Here is a 19,134-nt window from a genome sequence, read left to right as displayed (position 1 = left end):
AATTCTAATGCCAGATCAAAAGACATGGGTCCAAGCCCCAGGAAAAGCTGTCGAGTGGAAAGAACTGTGTTTGGCTTCATGAAGCCCAGACCCACTGTGTCTGTGTCACTGGGAGTAGGGGGCTGGTTATTCAAAACTGTCACCCTCTGGCCCCCTTAACATCCCAGTTTACCTCCCCAACACAACCCCATGCCCCCCTCATCTCTTAGCTTGCCCCCCAAAAATGCATCCACTCTCCCCTACCCAGCTGCACCGAAAGCTCCAAAAGACATTTCTAGCCATCTTTCCTGACCAAAATGTATTCATGCTTTATTCTCTCAGGTCCTTGATGACAATGTCTTATAAGTTGATTAAATAGACTACGTCTTTCTAAGGCTAATGGCACATGTGACAATCATTTACATGTGTTTTCCCTCTCTGATAATATTTACTCCAGTCTAAATAAATGATTCTTCAGACCCCTTGAAAGACTAGGATTGTAGGCATGGGGTAGTAGATATTTGGATTCAGGGGCTTTTAGATACTCCTGAAATCACACCATCCTGGGAGCAGCCCTGCCAATCAATCTCCTCCTGATATACCCGCTATCCTCTCTAAACTTGACCTTATCCTCAGTCTTTGTTTCTCTCCCAAAATTCACCCAGTGCCCAGGCATTGTGTTCACTGCCCTCCCTTCTCTGTACTCTGAGACTTGGTTAACTAAGTAAAGTCATCTTCATCTAAACAATAGGTCCCTTACCACAAATTTCAGTAAATAGGGAACATGGAAGCTTAGAAACGGTGGAATATGGATAATGATGTAAGGAAGTGTAGGAATGGAACATAAAATGCAATAAACTGTAGACATTTATTTGGAAGTCACATGATAGCCCTACCTTTCCTTACTCTTCTGCCCTCATATGGCCAGAAACTGCTTCAAAACCAAGAAAGAAAAAAGGCAGCTCTAACAGCAAAAGATAAAAAAGGTAAAATTCTAGTACTATTTTTTTTATTTTATTATTGAAACATGTTATTATATTTTTTATTGTAGGAACTGTTCTTGCAAGTAAGGGTGCCTATTGGACTTATTACCTAACCATTTTCTAAGTGTGGCCCTAAAAACAATAGGCTCTAAACAGAAGTAAATAGTAAAAAGCTTTCCAAATGTACTATAGAAAGTGGTCTTTATTTTACTTACGATAGAAAGGAGATGAGTTTGACCAAATGACCTTTCTGTTGCTGAATCAATAGAAAATGAGAAAGGATTCTTATATAATGAATACTTTGAAAGCAATTATTTCAGAGCACTCAGTCAATTTACAGTTATAGAGCTTTCTAAAAAAGTGTGGAAAGCTTTCACTTTAGGATGCTGTCTGCAGCCTGACACTGTAACAATTGCTTGAATTAAGCATGTCTCTGCTGTTATTTTTTTTTAAGATTTATTTATTTTCATTATTTTTATTTTTTTAAAGATTTATTTATTTATTTATCTCCCCTTCCCTGACAGCGTCCCCCTCCCAAGTTGTCTGCTCTCTGTGTCCATTCACTGTGTACTCTTCTGAGTCGACTTTTATTCTTGTCAGTGTCACCTGGAATCTGTGTCTTCTTGTTGCATCATCTTGCTGTGTCAGCTCTCTGTGTGTGTGGCACCATTCCTGGGAGGCTGCAATTTTTTCATGCTGGGCAGCTCTCCTTATGGGGTGCACTCCTACGCGGGGGCACCCCTTCATGGCATGGCACTCCTTGCATGCATCAGCATTGTGTGTGGGCCAGCTCATCACACAGGTCAGGAGGCCCTGGGCTTGAACCTTGGACCTCCAATGTGGTAGGCAGACATCCTATCTGTTGGGCCAAATCCGCTTCCCATGCTGTTATTTTCTTTAAAACAATATGACTGTGTGCCACCTGGGCCCTGAGCCTCAACAGAGTTGCAACACCTACTTTTCAGTTCATTGGACTCACCCAGGACAACTATCAAGGAAGTGATGATGGACAACCAACATACCAAGGAATCAAGAGAGTCTACAACAGCAAGCAAGAGAGTCCTATCCATTGGTTGTATGGAACTGAAGCTCCCTCCCAATTAGAGGTGGAGTGGGCATCACCATCCCAGAATCATCAGGATTGAGGAATGAACTAGGGACTAGAGTGGACTTACTGGTATTCTACACAGACTTATTGTGATTCTAGCAATGTAAGAACTTATTGATGAGGAGGCAGGGGCCACTGGAGGTTCTGAGGTCAGGGAGAGGGAAAATGGGTGTAATATGGGGGCATTTTCAGGACTTGGGAATTGTCCTGAATGACACTGCAATGACAGAGGCCATTATATATCTTGCCATAACCTACAGAATTATGTGGGAGAAAGTATAAATGACAATGTAAACTTTAATCCATGCTTAGTGGCAATGCTCCCAAATGTGTTCATCAGTTGCAAGGAATGTACCACACCAATGAAGGATGTTGTTAATTGGAGTAAATGTGGGTGGTTTCAGGAGCAGGGCTTACAGGAATCCCCAATATATATTTCTTAATATATTTTTTATTCATTTTTAAAAGATACATAGATACACAAAATCTTACATTAAAAAAATATAGGAAGGAAACAGATGTGGTTCAAGCAGTTGGGCTCCTGTTTACCATATAGAAGGCCCAGGATTCGATGCCCAGGGCCTCCTGGTGAAGGCAAGCTGGCCATGCAGTGAGCTGGCCCACGTGGAGTGCCTGCTGGCACAGGACTGCCACTCTGCACAGGAGAGATGACCGATGCAGAGAGCTGGCTCAGCAAGATGACACAACAAGAGACACGGAGGGAAGACAATAAAGAGATGTAGCAGAATAGGGAGCTGAGGTGGCATAGTGAATGATCGCCTCTCTCCCACTCTGGAGGGTCCCAGGATCGGTTCCCGGAGCCACCTAATGACAATAAAGCAGACACAGAAGGAACACACAGTGAATGGACACAGAAAGTAGACAATGGGGGGAGTGATGGGGGTGGAGGAAAGAGAAATAAATAAAATCTTTTAAAAATCTTACTAAAAATAAAATAAATATATATAGGAGATTCCCATATGCCCCACTCCCACTTTTCCCTCATCAACAACTTCTTTCATTAGTGTGGTACATTCATTGCATTTAATGAATACATTTTGGAGCACTGCTACACAGTATGGATTATAGTTTACATTGTAGTTTACAGTCTCTCTCAGTCCATTCAATGGGTTATGGCAGGATATATAATGCCCTGCATCTGTCCCTGCATATCATTCAGGACAACTCAAAGTCCTGAAAATTCCCCCATATTACATGTCTTTTTACCTCTCCCTGCCTTTAGCAACTCCAGTAGCCACTGTCTCCTTATCAATGATATAATTTCTCCCATTGCTAAAGTCACAAAAATTCTATAAAGAATACCAGTAAGTCTACTCTAGTCCATATTTTATTCCTCAATCCTAAAGACTCTGGGATGGTGATGACCACTCCACCTCTTAAATGAGAGGGAGCTTCAATCCCACATGACTGATGGATGGGACTCTCCTGCTTGCAGTTGTAGACTTTCTTGGTTCCTTGGTGTGGTGGTTGTCCAGCCTCACCTCCTTGTTAACTGACCTGTGTAAGTGCAACGAGCTGGAGAATAGGTCTGGGAACTCTGCTGAGGCTCAGGGCCCAGTTGGCACTTGGACAGCCCAGAGATTCAAGTCTCTTGGACATACACCAACCACAGTGCCAAGCACAGGTTCAATAAAAGGGACAGAAGAGGCATGTGTAGAGAAGTCACATCTGAGTCCAACTCAATCACACTCAGGAGCATAAATTCCAAAGTAGGCCCACTGGCAAGGTACCAAACTCTAGAGCCATGTGCCATGACCGCAGGACCTGGGTGTCTCCATAGTCCTCAAGAGCACCACTGCCTGGGTAGTATCTATTTTGGCTGTCTATGAGATCCTGCTGAGTCATGCATAAGCACCACCCCTCTGATGACCTTATGACTCATTTTGAAGTCTCTTAGCCAAATAAACTCATTTGTCTTTATCATTTCCCTCTTTGATTCAAGGTCTTTTCCAGTTGCATCACCTGCTGGTGTTTGGTAGTAATCCCTTGGTGCCAGGGAGGCTCATCCCTAGGAGTCATGTCTCATGCTGGGGGAAGGTAATGCATTTATATACTGAGTTTGGCTTAGAGAGTGGACACATTTGAGCAACAGGGAGGCTCTCAGGAGGTAATTCTTAGGCACCCTGCAAAACTAGGCCAAGTTGAAATTTCAAACACAAATGGCTCATAATCATAGTCATCAGTATCAAAGGCCCATCATTGGACCATCCTTCTTCACTGGTCATTGCCCCTGCACTTGGGGGATTGTTGGTGTTCCAATGGGGAATGTGGCAGAGCTCCCCAGGATGGGAACCCAGCACTCCCTCAGTTGTTGTGTGAATCTCTACCCACTGTGCCAATACCCAATGAACACCCAAACATATCTATATACCCTATCTGCATGCCCAGGTGAACTTTTATTGTATTATTTTTTTAATCTAAATATCTTTTTTAAAAAATTAAAAATAAAAAAAAATTTATATTTTGACATTAGGCCCAAGAGTTCTCATTTGAGTATTTAAATGATATGTTTGTACATATTTATACCATATTATGTACTATGATAAAAACAACTCAAGAAAACAAAACAAAACAATATGATTGGCTAAGGAAAACTAGCTAATCCTGTTTTTTCAACTGGATGGCTAACCAAGAGCTATCACCATAATGTCTCAGCATTTGAATAGCTATTGCTATATTCAAACCCATTACTGACCCCCAGACTTCACTGTTTCTTGGCCACAACCTAGTCTGAGTAGCCAGATAATAACTAGGTAAAGCTAGTCCTGTCTATGCTAAACTACTGTGTCTAGCAGCAAAACATTTTAACCAGCCACTTCACAATTATTTTCAAAGTTTTTGAACATGAAAACATTACATTATATTAGATATACATAAAGTTCTAGGTAGCCTTGTTTTCAGACATGAAAAAGTAAATGAAAAAAATGTTCAAAAAATTTGTAACTCCTATTAATTACCTGCTCTGTCACTCTGTCTAGGGGTAAAACACTGATCCTCTGCTATATTTCCTATTCTTTTTCCTTGATTTATTCTTCATGGCACATATTATCATTTAACTTACAACTAATTCATTTTAAATTTATTCTGTTCACTATCTGTCTTCCCTTATTACAATGTAAGTTCGATGAGGACAGGGATTTATTTTTCCTGTTTTAGTCATTGTTTTCTATGTCACAACTGGAATAGTGCCTTTCCTTGGAAGCAGTAAGTTTTAAAATCCTGAAGAATGTTGAACTTGGCCTAGGAAGTTAGGAAAGACAAACCACATCATATAAATGAAGAACCCAAACAAATAAGAAATTAAAGTGTATACATTAATGAAGGTTAGAACAAAAAGGATGTAAAAGAGGATTGTGAAAGTGTAGTTGTGCAGCAAAAAGTGCCCTATCAACTGTCCATAAATGAAGGCACAATACCTCACAATTCTAGGTTGAAATTTTGTAAGAACAAATTACCAAGAATAATAGACACTTCCAGAAATTTTCAACACATTATACTCTATGGTCAGTTTAAGAAAGCAATATGTATTATTTGCTTTGCAAGAGAGTAAATACTCTGAATTAATGGGCACAAATCCATTTACACATAATAGTTATCATATTTCAATTTATTTCCATGTAAATTGGTTGTTACATGCTGAGTTAGTACAAAGAATTATAAAAAAGATAATTAAATGCGTTGTTAAATATAAAAAATAAGTGCAGCATATTAGACTACATGATTCTTAACTAAAAATCTTTGGAATGTGAAAGCACCACTTAACTCCCTATTTGAAGTCTGGCAACAAACTCACTGTCAAAAAAGCATATTCTATAACAAATTAGATCATCATTTCACAGAATGCAGAGTGTCCATTTCTAAGGCATATGTATGTTCAACAGCATATTAATACATTTTGGTAACCACTAAATGTCAAACATTATCCATACAGGGTATTAACACATTAATGTTTTCATTAAAAAAGAAAGATCTCTTTCCTCATTACATTACATATTTATAGAATAGAGATCTGTCAAATAAATTACTGCAAAGTAGTTCAAGCTAGATCTTATAATACTTGAAACATATAATCAGGGGCAAATAACCTTTAAAATGAAAGACAAATGGTGAAATTTAAGGTCAATTAATTTGCATAAATGCAATGTTAATAGTCTTTTCCTGGTTACATATTTTATACTTAATTTATATGTCACTCTACTAGGTCCTTAACACTCTTATAGGTCAGTTTTAATTTTTTCCAATTTTATTTTACTGTAAGTAATATGGAAATACTTTATCATGTATAAAAATAAGGTGATCTCATAAAAATAACTCGGTGATACTTTAGAAATATTCCAGCATCAGTGCCATATTTTTGTTCTTGGTCTGTCAATACTTGATTTGAAATAAACATTTATATTTATGTGTGTTATATTTATGTGAATTTTGTGTGTTTAAAACTCATATGCAACTGTTGGACTCTCAGGACTCAATTCCAGGGACTTAGTTCCTTCAGGTCATTAGTCATTGTCGCTTTGGCATGCAGGAAAAGTCTTAGGACAACAGGCTTTATACAATATGGTTTGGTCTTCCTTTACTTTGAATATAACATTAACAATTGACCACTGAGTTTTTGGTTTTAAAGTTTCATCCATTAAACTTCTACTATAAACACTGAAATGCATTTCAAATACAACTGCTCAAACAACACTGTGTCAGCTTTAACAATAAAACCAGTGTCATCCACGGGCCATAATCTTTAACAAATTAGAAAGTGCCTGCAGTACATGAGTTCAATTATGGGCTAAAGTTGCATAGCAAAATATCAGTTTATACATAACAAAATGTATTTTCTTTCCTTGACTTTGCTTGAGTCATGTTTATCTACCAGTATCCAATGGATTAAGATGGTAAATATTACCATCCACCACTGGAATAATTTAATTGGAAAAAGCAGGGTAAATTCCTTTCTCCAAGGAAATTTTACCTTCAACCTTTACCTTCAAATTAGTAACTAAGGGATTGGGCCTACCTCTGGGACAAAGGACTGTTCTATGTAGTTCATTTCAATAAAAACTGAAATAGCTAGGTAAGACATGAGAATTCAAAACATACTTTTACTATTTTATTGTTCTACCTAGGACATAATATTAAAATTAAAGGACATATGAATGTTGACCACACATTTGCTAAGGAACCTTATACCATATCACTTGGCAGGCACTAGAATTTAATTTTATAGATTCCCATTACAACACCTAAATGACCAGTCTTAATTTTATTTTCAACCTGCTCCTTAAACCAACTATTAAGTACCTGGCTGTTTCTTATACCAGTAATTTCTAGAACAATTAAAACTCCATTAAGATTTAAGCAGGATTATGTATTTACACCTATCTTTGACAGTGAGTTTTCTTCTTAGATGAATCAAGTTGCTAGACAAAATCATGAAACTCTGTACTTGCATGTTATCAAAAATATACGTACAAGCATGAAAACAATAATATACAGTACAGCCTATGGTGTTTATTTGCCGATTATTCTTTCAGTTTGGTGGATTTATAGATAATCACATATCCAAGATCTCCTCTAACATAAAGAGAAAAAAAGAAAAGAAAAACATACTAGGGAGATCAATCTATCTATATTGACATAGATAGAAAATAGTTCTATAATATGTTGAATGCCCTTCTGAAATAGGAAAATTCCTAACTACTACAGTTCATCTTATACTGATACAGCACAAAGGCTACTCTACTGGTGGCATTTTCTATCTAAAAATCATAAGTGGTGAAAATATATAAAATGTGCAACTTCCACATTCTCTGGCTCCAACTAAACTTAAACTGAAAATATATAAAATGTGCAACTTCCTCATTCTCTGGCTCCAACTAAACTTAAACTGAAACCTCTTATAGGGATGGGAATATAGAGATTAGAGCAATCAGGTTTGAATATCCTATATGTTTCCAGTATTCACAGTAAAATGGACCAATGTCAAGAACTTGGTTTCATTGAGATACAAGTTATCTTCTAAATATTATAACATTCCTGAATACTCCCATATGATAGAAAGAACAATGATTTCTAGTTTGTTTGTTTTTATTTAATTTGTTTTCTGTGAATTTTATATTATTTAGTATAGATTAATACTTGACTTCATTGATGTTTCATGAATTTTCTTTGTAGGGGAAAATGGACTTTTGCTAAATGGTTTTTATGTATTAGCTGCAGACCTTCCTGGATTTTTACAGTTTGCAAATATCCCAATCTTTTATTTTATGACAAAAGTATTTCTCAGTTTTACAAATTAACTTACAACAAAATAGAAATGAAACAACACAAAATACTATGGTAAAGAAAAAAAAATCAAGTTAATTTTTCAATACACTAAAACTAAATGCATACCAAAGTTGTATGTAAAACAACTATACAATAACCTACTAAATGAACCTGCTTACTAATAAAGATTAGGAAAAAAATGTTGGCAAATCTTTACCAGTGGCTCTGTGGTTACTAAGTCACATTATACTTATTGTAGGTAAGGTCATCTGTAGGATCTAAACATAAAAAAAAATTCGTGTAAAATGACAGAGGATGGTCTCTTCAGGACACTTGTTAAAGACAAGAGCTGTACTGCAGCAAGAGGGTCTCAGACTTCACTGTGATCACTGAGTTTGCTCAAATTCTGAAATATAAGAAGAAATAAACTCGTGCTATCAATCCAACTCTTAAATCAGTAGCATACTAATAGAACAGTAGTAAATGAAACAAAATATCCATTGAAGCTAAGAAAGTGGATATACTAGGAGGCAACATATTATCGTAATTTAAAGTTCTGGGTTCAAGGTCAGACTGCTGGTTTTAAAACCAGCTCTACCAATGTTAAGCAATGTAACTTCCCTGAATCTTGGTTTCCTCATTTCTAACAATGGTTTATGGCTACTTCATAAAATTATGGCAAATGTAGTAAATTAATACAGGCAAAGCCCTTATAATATGCCTGGAACAAAGTAAATATTCAATAAATGTTAAGTATATAAAATAATAATAATAATGTTATACATACTGTATATGTATACATACATACATAATGTAAATACATACTGTTCTGATTGAATATAATAGAGATGACTCTGGGAAGCACCAAATATTGTTCTAGAGATGAGGAAATGCAAAATGATTCAAAAACTCAAAGAAAATTTTCAGGAAATCAAAGCTCTAGGACCAGTTCTAAAACAAAACCATAATACCCAGTGTTTGGAAAAAAACTTTGACACTTCAGATCATGTGAGTGCTGGGTTGGACAAATAATATTCCCAAAGAGTGCAATATAAGCTTAGTGGCAAGGGTATTATGGCAGACCAAAAAAAAAGGCTATATATATTTAGAGTTTCTGCATTTGAGAGAAATGGATTCAAATTCCAGGACAGTGGGTCCTCAAACATTTATTTTACAAGTAAGTGGTTTGAACTTAGTAGGTGGTCACCAAATCTTCCAAGCAGTGATACTGTTGGAAGATCTAATTCCTAAGCAATTTTTTATAACTGGTACAAAAAAAAACAATTTAAAAAGTAATGGAAACACTCCTTTACTGAAAGCAGAGGACTCTGAGGAAGAAGGAAATTTTAATAAATTTTAGTTATCAGTGGAGTGATAGGCTAATATAAACAATGCAAAGGACTTGATTCTATGATATTTTTATTTCATTTTTTACAATTCCTGCATGCCAAGTTACTTAACTCACCTTATTTGAATTGATGGTATTTATTGCAGCAGATACTGATTCAAAAAATATTGGTTTCTCTGAGTCTAGATTTGCACAGTACTGCATTGCTTTTATCAAGGAAGCTACAAGAAAGCACAGGTAATATAAGGATACTTGGAGCAGCAGATGGCTCACATTCAAAGTTAGCCAAGGCCACACTTTTCTTACCTGTGCAATGGGCTAATGAGAAATCCACACTCCTGCTCTTACAGTCCATGTAAACCTGGAGGAATTAAAATAGTATAGCTACAGTTAATTCATAATAGCTGGCACTAGAGAATAAGATGGGTTTCAGGGGAAATGAGAATTTCTAGAAAGAAAAAAAAAAAAGCCAAAATTTGTGAAGTCACACCACCAGAGGGAGACATTGTTACACAGGCAGGCACAACCCGGTAAATTTCTAAAAGGAACTCCTCTCAACAGATTAAGATTAATACAGCAGGGCATCTACCTTTACTGCAACTAAATTTGACAGTTTACATTTTCCTCTTCATTTAATCAAAATCAAGCACCCTATTTCCTTCCCTGTAAGAATGATATAAACTTGTTCTCAACCTTCTTTTATAGAAAGTCAAGGACCCATTTGTGAAATATATATGTATTTGCATTTACAGTACATTCTAAGGGCATGTACATTACATAATACATTTTCTTCATATTCTATAGCAGTTAGCAGTTCTCTCTACATGTGGAAAAATGTGAAATATATCAGTCTGTCTATAAAGAATGAATGAATGTGATATAAAGGCAGTCGCTACCAGAAGTTCTGAGGGGAGGGAGAAGGAAGAATAGGTGCAACCTGGGGGTATTTTGGGGACATTGGAATTGTCATGCATGACATTGCAATGACAGATACAGGCCATTATATATTTTGTCCAAATCTATAAAATTTTGCAGGGCAAAATGTAAACTATAATCCATAGTTCGCACAATGCTTCAACATGTGTTCATCAATTGTTAAAAAATGTACGATACTTATGAAAGATGTTGCTTATGTGGGAAAGTGTGGGAGGGGGAGGGAATGGGATATATAGGAATCTCCTATATTTTTGATTAACATTTATATAAGCTAAAGCTTCTTTAAAATTAAAAAAAAATTAAATATATATATATATGAATGAATGGGAGATGGATGCAATGAGACTTTATCATTGAATAAATGGCTCCTGTTTTTGTTAGAATGATTAATTCAAGGTGACCTCTTACTGTTTGACTTCTTAAACACAGTGAGGCCCAAACACATTACTATGGGTGGTTTGTTCATGCTGATAAACATAATCTCCAGTTCACTGACCTCTCCAGCGTCCCAAATAAAATGAATAAATGGAGGTCACCCCACTTCCTTCAACCTACAACTCTCAGGAGAGTGCTCCTTAAACTAAAGCAACTAAAAAAACAATCCAGGAGCATTGTTAGAAAGCAGGAGCACCCACATGGCTGAGGAGCCCCTGCAGCTTGTTATGCCAGACTCTCTTTCAGGGTGGCTGGAACTAAGAAACAATATTAGTTATAATGATATTATTTACATTTTAAAAAATGACTTCCATCAAATGAGAATAAAAATAGTTAGCATTACTGAGTACTTACTAACTGCTATATGTTTTGTTAGGTGCCTTACATGAAATATATGATTTCTAAGCCTTACAACAACTTGATGACATGGATATTTCTGCTTCTCATTTATAGAAAACCAAACAAATACTTTGGCCAAGATCACAGAAATGGTGGTTTTGGATATATGGATGACAAACACCAGGCCAATGGCAAATCTGGCAATTTAAAAATAAAGCACATCAGTTGATTTATCCATCATTCTGTTGATTTATTTCTACTGTATTAAGATGAAAAAAACATAAAATCCTTTTTCAAAAAGCCAAGTATCCAGATTATTTGAATGCCTCTGAATTAGTTCCTAAGCTCAGTGAAAGTAAGAAACAATTTCCCCTCTTTACTAACCCTAAATCCTGAATATCTAGAGGGCAGTCAATAAATATTAGAGCATATTCAGAAACAAATTTAAAATGTAAGTTAAAAAAAAGATGCATTCTGGCTTTTTCTTATTAAAAGGACAATCCTAGGTTTCGTGTTTCTCAAAATATGATCCTTGGACCTGCATCAGAATTACCTATGTTTGTTAGAAATGAACCAGGACTAGAAGACTGCATTTTAAATGAGGACCCCATTGATATACATGCACATAAAAGTTTAAGGGTACTTGTCTAGACCATGGCAACACAGAGTAAATAAAAATGCCAAACACAAGAAGTCTGCTAGTGAAGTGGGATGATGCAGTTTTAGATGCAAGACAATATGAAGTATTCAGAATGAATTCTATGCCAAAATTATGCAACATTTTTACAGTGAACAATCAGAAAAGAAAAGCATGTAGTTTGTGCTTTTCTTCTTTCTAGAAACCTCACATGCTGATTGCGCAGCAGGCTCTCTGTCCAGTTATATCACATGTCTGTTCTGTTCTCTGACCACCCTGTGTGAATACTCCATCCCCGATCCCCACACATACACATGGAGAACCTTGAAGAGAGCTCTTGAAAATAAATCTGGGTGGTGGAAAGGCATAAAGTCCTATGTCTTTTGGAGAGAAGGAGGTGAGATGAGTGCTGAAACCAGCAGACTCAGGACCTCAGAGCTGAGACGGTGGCTGATGAAAATGCCTGGGAAGGAATCAGTCCAAATAGAAGCTATGTCAATACCTCAACAAGCATGGAGACTCCAGTATAGTCAAAAAAGGTCAATCCACTGCAATCCAGGATTAAAGAACACTTCTCATTAGGGCAGTGCTGGGAAGCCTCTTCTGTAGGAGGAGCAGAGATGAGTTAGGGAGATAGAATTCTGCTGCAGACTTCTTCAGTGGTAGAAAGACAACAGTGGCCTCATGTTAAACAACACTAACTCTGAATACTATTTAACTTTTTTAACTTTTCAGTTACTTATTTTTTGTGAACTCTTTGATTATGGGTTATTAGAATGTTATTTCTGTTCATTACTACATAACTCAGAGAAGAAGACAGAATAGGTTAGTTATCATTCTCATTTAAAAGACAAACTGAGGTTCAGAGGATTTACATAATTTCCAAAGATACCTGACAAGTTAGTGCTAAGAAAAGACTAGAACCGAGGCCTCTAGACATCCTAAATAGTGGTGTTTCCATAATATCATACTGTTTCCTTAACAGATATACCCAGAGCTAGAATCCTGTTTTGTGGTGCCAGAAGCTCATTCAGTTTTGTCATCACAATCGAAGGAAAACAGCCCTGTGTGCGGGGCCCTGAAATCTCCATTGGATTCATGGACAATCTGCCTCCAAATGTACTTGATAGAAAAAAAAATTATTTTACGTGGGAGATCATGATCCCTTCTTCATCAACATTTTTCAGGGCCACAGTTTCCTTGTATGAGATGGATGACATATTTCTAAACAGTGACAGGCCACTTCTGGGCTCCCTTTAAGGGGTGAAGTGGCTCAGAATGGACCTTTTGGCTAAAATTTCTCCACTGTTGGTGGAAACAGGCTATCAAAATCAAATTTATTAGTTCTTATGAAATTCTCTGAAATATAAATTTTTAATTGGAATAGTTTTGCCATTTAAAATGTCCAAGTTTTCCCACTATAGTGAGAATTTTATCACCCCTCAATTAGTATTGGAGAGGAGGATAAGGGAAATAACACCTTTTAAAAATCTGCCGAGGTAAAAACAGATGAACAGAAAACACAAACCAGACACTGAAAATGTATGGATAGCCATAATTTTTCAGGAAAGGAGAAATGGGACAAAGTAATTTTTAATATATTTTAAAAACAGTATTCAGGTAAAGGATTTGTTTTCAAATTTTACCTTAGATCTATACTCATATTTATTAATTGAAATAATAATCATAAAGCATGTACTATGTTAAAGAAACTTTTAAAAATGCAGTGGGTGATACAAATGTTAGTAAGGTATTATTTTTCTCAAGGGCTTACAACTTCCTTGATGGTCAAGGATAGTAGTGGGGGAATTGGATTTGGCTAAACTGATAGAGCTTCTGCCTACCATATGGAGGGTCCAGGGTTCAAACCCAGGGCCTCCTGACCCATGTGGTGAGCTGGCCCACGTGCAGTGCCGATGTGTGCAAGGAGTGCCGTGCCCCTCAGGGGTGTCCCCCACATAGGGGAGCCACATGCACAAGGAATGCGCCCCACAAGGAGAGCTGCCCCATGCGAAAAAAGTGCAGCCCACCCAGGAGTGCCGCTGCACACACAGAGAGCTGACGCAACAAGATGACTTGACAAAAGGAGACACAGATTGCCGGTGCTGCTGACAAGAATGCAAGTGGACAAAGAAGAACACACAGCAAATGGACACAGAGAGCAGAAAACAAGGGGGAAAGGGAGAGAAATAAATAAAAATAAATCTTAAAAAAAAAAAAAGGAAGGTATTGGTACATAACAACAACATATCATGAAAACAATAAAATGAAAAATCCTGGGAGTTTACAAGGATAAGTCTCTTCAGAGTAATCGAGGAAGACTTTGTACAAAAAGTGCTATGATGGTTTGAGACTATGTATCCTGGAAAAGAGCATGTCCTTAGAGCTAATCCATTCTTGTGGGTGTGAGCTTATTGTAGACAGGACCTTGTGATCAAATTCAGTTAGGAGCCATTCGATTACATTACTTCAGTAAGGCATAGCCCAGAGTGGGTCTTAACCTTCTTGCTGAAGACTTTTATGAAAGGAATGAATACAGAGAGAGAGAGATGGAGAGACACCCCCAGAAGGTGAGAGAGGAAGCCTTGGAAACCAGGAAGCTAAAGCAAAACCAGAGGAAAAGGGAGATGTCGCCATGTGCCTTCCCATCTGACACAGAATCACCAGCAGCTGATCTTCAGTGAGAGAATGACATCTGATACCTTGATTTGGACATTTTTCCCCAGACTCAAAACTGTAAGCTTGTAAGGTAGTAAATACCCATTGTAAAAGTCAATCCATTTCTGATATAATACCCTGTCAGCCTTTAGCAAACTAAAGCAAGTGACCTTGAAGGATGTGTAAGATTCCAAAAAGTAGAAGTGATGTAGAGAGGTAAGCATTCCAGTCATAAAAGACAGCCTTAAGTGAACACTAATGCTTAACCTCTCCAACACCTCCTGCCTGCATCCAACCAAAATGCGCTGAGTTCCTACCATGTGCCAAGCACTCCACGTACCTTCTGTTCCTCCCAGGGAAAATGAGGAAAGACAAATAGGATACATTCAGGCTATGTTTCCTTTGGCCTGGAGGTAAATTAGAACCCCACACAAAACTCAAAGTAATCACAACTGATCTAAGCCACTGACCACTCAACAGTAATTATGACTATTCACTCTGTGCCTAATTAAACTGAGGACCCAACTATGCAAATGCAGGGACTTTACTTTAGATCCTCAGGTTCCATGTGCCATGCTCTCAGAGATAGGAGGGGATTAAGATCACAGGACAAAGAAAAACACATGTCCTAAGCAAAGTAGGGATGTTGACTGGTATTTATTCCTTTTTTCTCCTAGCCCCACAAATACACACTCATGCACACACAACACACTGAATAGAACAAGCCTTTGTGGATGCTGCATTAATTAGTTTTAAGGTACTTTCTTCCACTTTGTTTAGAGTTATAGTCTAAATTACTAGGCCAATATTAAAAGAGGTTGCTAAGATATTTGGTTCATTAATCTGTGGCATATATTGGATATTTTTGATTCATAAGCACATTTGTATCCAATTTGGAAAGATTTTATTGAATATTCAGAATCAAAAAATCTCTAACACTTAAGTGTTAGGTAGCAAGCTTTTCAAGATAAGTTAAAAATATATAGGATGTACATATATAATACATATGTGTATGTATTGAATTAGATATTTTCTTACAAATTTTTAGCAAGTCTAATCATGTTGCAATATAGCAGGGAGTTTAATATTTGAAGGGTTCCTAGGCAGATCTTTTGAACATATATATTTTAGAAAATAAATTTAAATGTTTTCCTTAAGAACAATGGTGAGTTGGACCCAGCTCTTGAAAGGCGACTGACTGTATGCATGTTGGTAGCTAGAAATCAGGTATAATGGAAATAACTACACCATGGAAATTGGCAAACACTACAAATTAGGGCTCCCTCCCCCTCCCCAGAATTGATTATTAAATATTTACTAGCATATCACTGCTAAAAGGTGTGTATGCCTATTAAATACAAACAAATCAGTCATTTTAAAAATCCAATGGTTTTGATTAATGACTCAAACCATTGACATCTTTTACAATAGATCTTAAAATGATAGTGATGACAGAATTTGATATAATTAAACCATCCACTTATCCAGCAATGATCTTACTAAATGTCCAATGTCTTTTATAATAGTGCATAGTAAAAATAAGTAGCTATCTAAAATTGTCCAAAAATTTCTGTAAAAAATAATTATATTGATATTTAATCCTAAAAATTAAATGAAATTAGGAGTTTTCCTGGAATCTGCAAGCCCTATACCTTATTTTCTATAAAAAAATAATTTTGACAATATCTACCAGAAAGGCTGTGGTAAAAATAAACTATAACCTGAAAGAATATTAGCAATTATTTTATTTAGAAAAGATGTTAATGCATTGCTTTTTCCTGAAATAGGCTATGTAAATTATCTATCATGCCAACTCCATACCCAGAGCAGACATGGCTAATCATTAATGGTACTTTTCTTTTCACAGAGGTCAAACAAGACCTTGGAATTTTTATCAGCCCAGTGCTTCAGGAGCCCATTACTAGTTGATCCAAAACTTATTTGTCAATCTGAACTTTAAAATACTTTGGTAAAAATCTGTATGTATATATTACCTAGAGAGATTGGTCACTGAAACTAAATGGTGAAGGGTTCAGAAAGTTCTTTTAAAAGCAGGGTTTCACTACTAGGAATATATTCTTTAAAAAGCAGGATTTGACTACTAGGGATATTTCACTACTAGGAAAGCAGGACATGAACAGATACATGCATACCAATGTTTATCATGGCATTATTCGAATTGCCAAAAGTTGGAAGCAACCTAAGTGTACATAAATGGATATACAATATGTGATATATACATATGATGGTGTATTACTCAGCAGTAAGAAGGAACAAAGTATTGACACAATGACAACAGGATAAACCTTGAAGACCTTATGTTGAGTAAAGTAAGCCAGTCACTAAAGGACAAATATTGTATGATCTCATTGATATGAACTAAGGATATTGAGCAGACTCATGGTGGTAAAGTCAGGAAGATTGGTTACCAGGAGACAGAAAGGGAGTAGAGAGTGGGAGTTGATGTCAATCTGGACAGAATCTATGCTAAGGTGTGAGGGCGCACGGCGGACAGCGGGCGGTGTCAAGGGCGGACGCACAGCAGCGCGAAGAATGCTGCGGAGACGGAGAGTGGTGGCAACGCATCTGCTTTATTGAGGAAGACAAGCGTTTATATAGGCTAGGACGCTGGCGGTAGCAAGGCTAAGCCAAATAAGGCAATGTATGTGAGGGGAGGCCGCTAATTGGCTGGGGGACAGTTGGGGGTGAGGTACGAGGGTAAGGGGCGACGTGTGGGGTGCGGATTGGCTTAAGCCGAAGGCGACCTCCGATTGGTTGTTGGAGGCTGTTGCTAGGTAAAGGGGCAGAAGTGAGGTTATCATTCTGGCGGGGGGTATAAGGGGGCTAGGGCAGAAGATAAGGGGAAGTTGTGGGTTGGGTTCTGGTGAGGCGTGGGAGAGGCAGGCCGATTACCCTAGGGCGGCCCCTATGGAGACCGGATGCTGGGTGGAGATAGAGGAGGCAGCCGTTATGGGCAAGAGTAGCAGGGGGGCGACAATCTATCCGCGCCAAGCACTCACCCAGCAGGAGACGAGGCCTCATCTCAACGAGCTGGGCCTGCCCAACGATGGTAGCATGCTTGTTACCTCAAAGGTGGATGGGTGTGGTTTGGCAGTGAACAGGAGTGATGGGGGCACAGCAGAGTGAGTGGGGTAGATGGTACTGGTGTGTTAGTATGAGGGGTTTATAGGGTTAGCTTGGGCCATCCATGGAGCTGTGGGGAGGGTGGGAGAAAGGAACAGGTGAACTTTGGGGATGATGCAGACTGGTTGAGAATACAATTGTGGGCATGTTCTTTTGGTATATATGGCAGGGGTGGGACACTGGTGCAGGGTGAAGAGGGGATGTGTGCAGAAGGATATATCTGGGGCATGCTCCTGTGGAATATGAGTGAGTTCAAGTTGTGTTAGGGTGTCATCTCAATGGGTGGAGACCCACACAGTAACCAACAAAATATTAAACTCCCTCCAGGGAGTCCTGCTATGTTCTCAGATAGAGTGGTAATAATCTCTAAAGCCCACAGGATGGCCTAATAAAAGGAAAACAGACAAATATGACAGGCCTATGATATTATTGCTTGTAATTATGAACTTATAAAATTGAAACTTAGTTCAATAATAACTACTGCCTAAGAGTTACCTCTTGAAAACATCCTTGTTACTCAAATGTGGCCTCTCTCTAAGTCAAATGCAGGAAGTAAACTCCCTACCTTTCCCCCAGCATGGGAACTGACTCCCAGAGATGAGCCTCCCTGGCATGGAGGAATTAACACCAAACACCAACCAATGATGCATTTGGAAAAAGACCTTGATTAGAAAGGAGAAAAGTTAAATACAAAAGAGTTTCTATAGCTAAGAGATTTACAAGTGAGTCAGGAAGTCATTCCAGAGGTTAAACTTACATATGTCTCAGATCTCACTAGCTGCCACAGTAAACAAAGCCTCAAAGTTTACTCCCAAGGGCTCCAGAGACATCTGGACACTATAGCCCAAGGCACACAACCCCATTAAATCAAAACCCTATCAGAGGGCCTTACCTTGGAATATATGATAATCTATTTCCCCAATGTAACAGAGCTAGACTCATTTATAATTTCCCTACACATGATTCTTCCACCCCTTTTATTTGAATCTAAAATAGCACTATTCCCATTAAATATGTGTCCCAGAGACTTAAATTTTTAGTTTGTTCATATGCTGGTTGAGCCCGGAATCTTAACAGAATAGCGGCCAATACCTACCCTCCAGTTCATCGGACTTGCCCAGGACAACTAACAAAATGATGATGATGGGCAACCCCTATCCCAGAAAACAGAGTATCTACAACTGCAAGAAAAACAATTCTTTCCATCTGCCACATAAGATCTACCTCCCCTCTTCATCTGAAGCAGAGCAGGCTTCACCATTCCCAAATCCTCAAGAATGAAGAA

At 37.8% G+C, this 19,134-nt stretch overlaps 1 protein-coding gene across 1 annotated transcript in view; it reads right to left on the bottom strand.

The window, feature by feature from the left end:
* Nucleotides 1-5,679: 5,679 nt before the first annotated feature.
* Nucleotides 5,680-19,134, bottom strand: part of SLC26A7 (solute carrier family 26 member 7) — a 127,476-nt gene continuing 114,021 nt past the window's right edge. The window contains exons 16-19 of the mRNA XM_058275714.2: nucleotides 12,550-12,650; nucleotides 10,007-10,061; nucleotides 9,818-9,921; nucleotides 5,680-8,758 (exon numbers count right to left, since the gene is read on the bottom strand). Of these exons, the coding sequence (XP_058131697.1) occupies nucleotides 8,723-8,758; nucleotides 9,818-9,921; nucleotides 10,007-10,061; nucleotides 12,550-12,650 (296 nt within the window). The 3' untranslated portion in view covers nucleotides 5,680-8,722. The remainder of the gene's footprint in view (nucleotides 8,759-9,817; nucleotides 9,922-10,006; nucleotides 10,062-12,549; nucleotides 12,651-19,134) is intronic.

This window comes from Dasypus novemcinctus, chromosome 14, assembly GCF_030445035.2.
Source record: "Dasypus novemcinctus isolate mDasNov1 chromosome 14, mDasNov1.1.hap2, whole genome shotgun sequence".
NCBI classification, from domain to species: Eukaryota; Metazoa; Chordata; class Mammalia; order Cingulata; family Dasypodidae; genus Dasypus; species Dasypus novemcinctus.
This window is presented reverse-complemented; position numbering and strand designations above follow the sequence as displayed.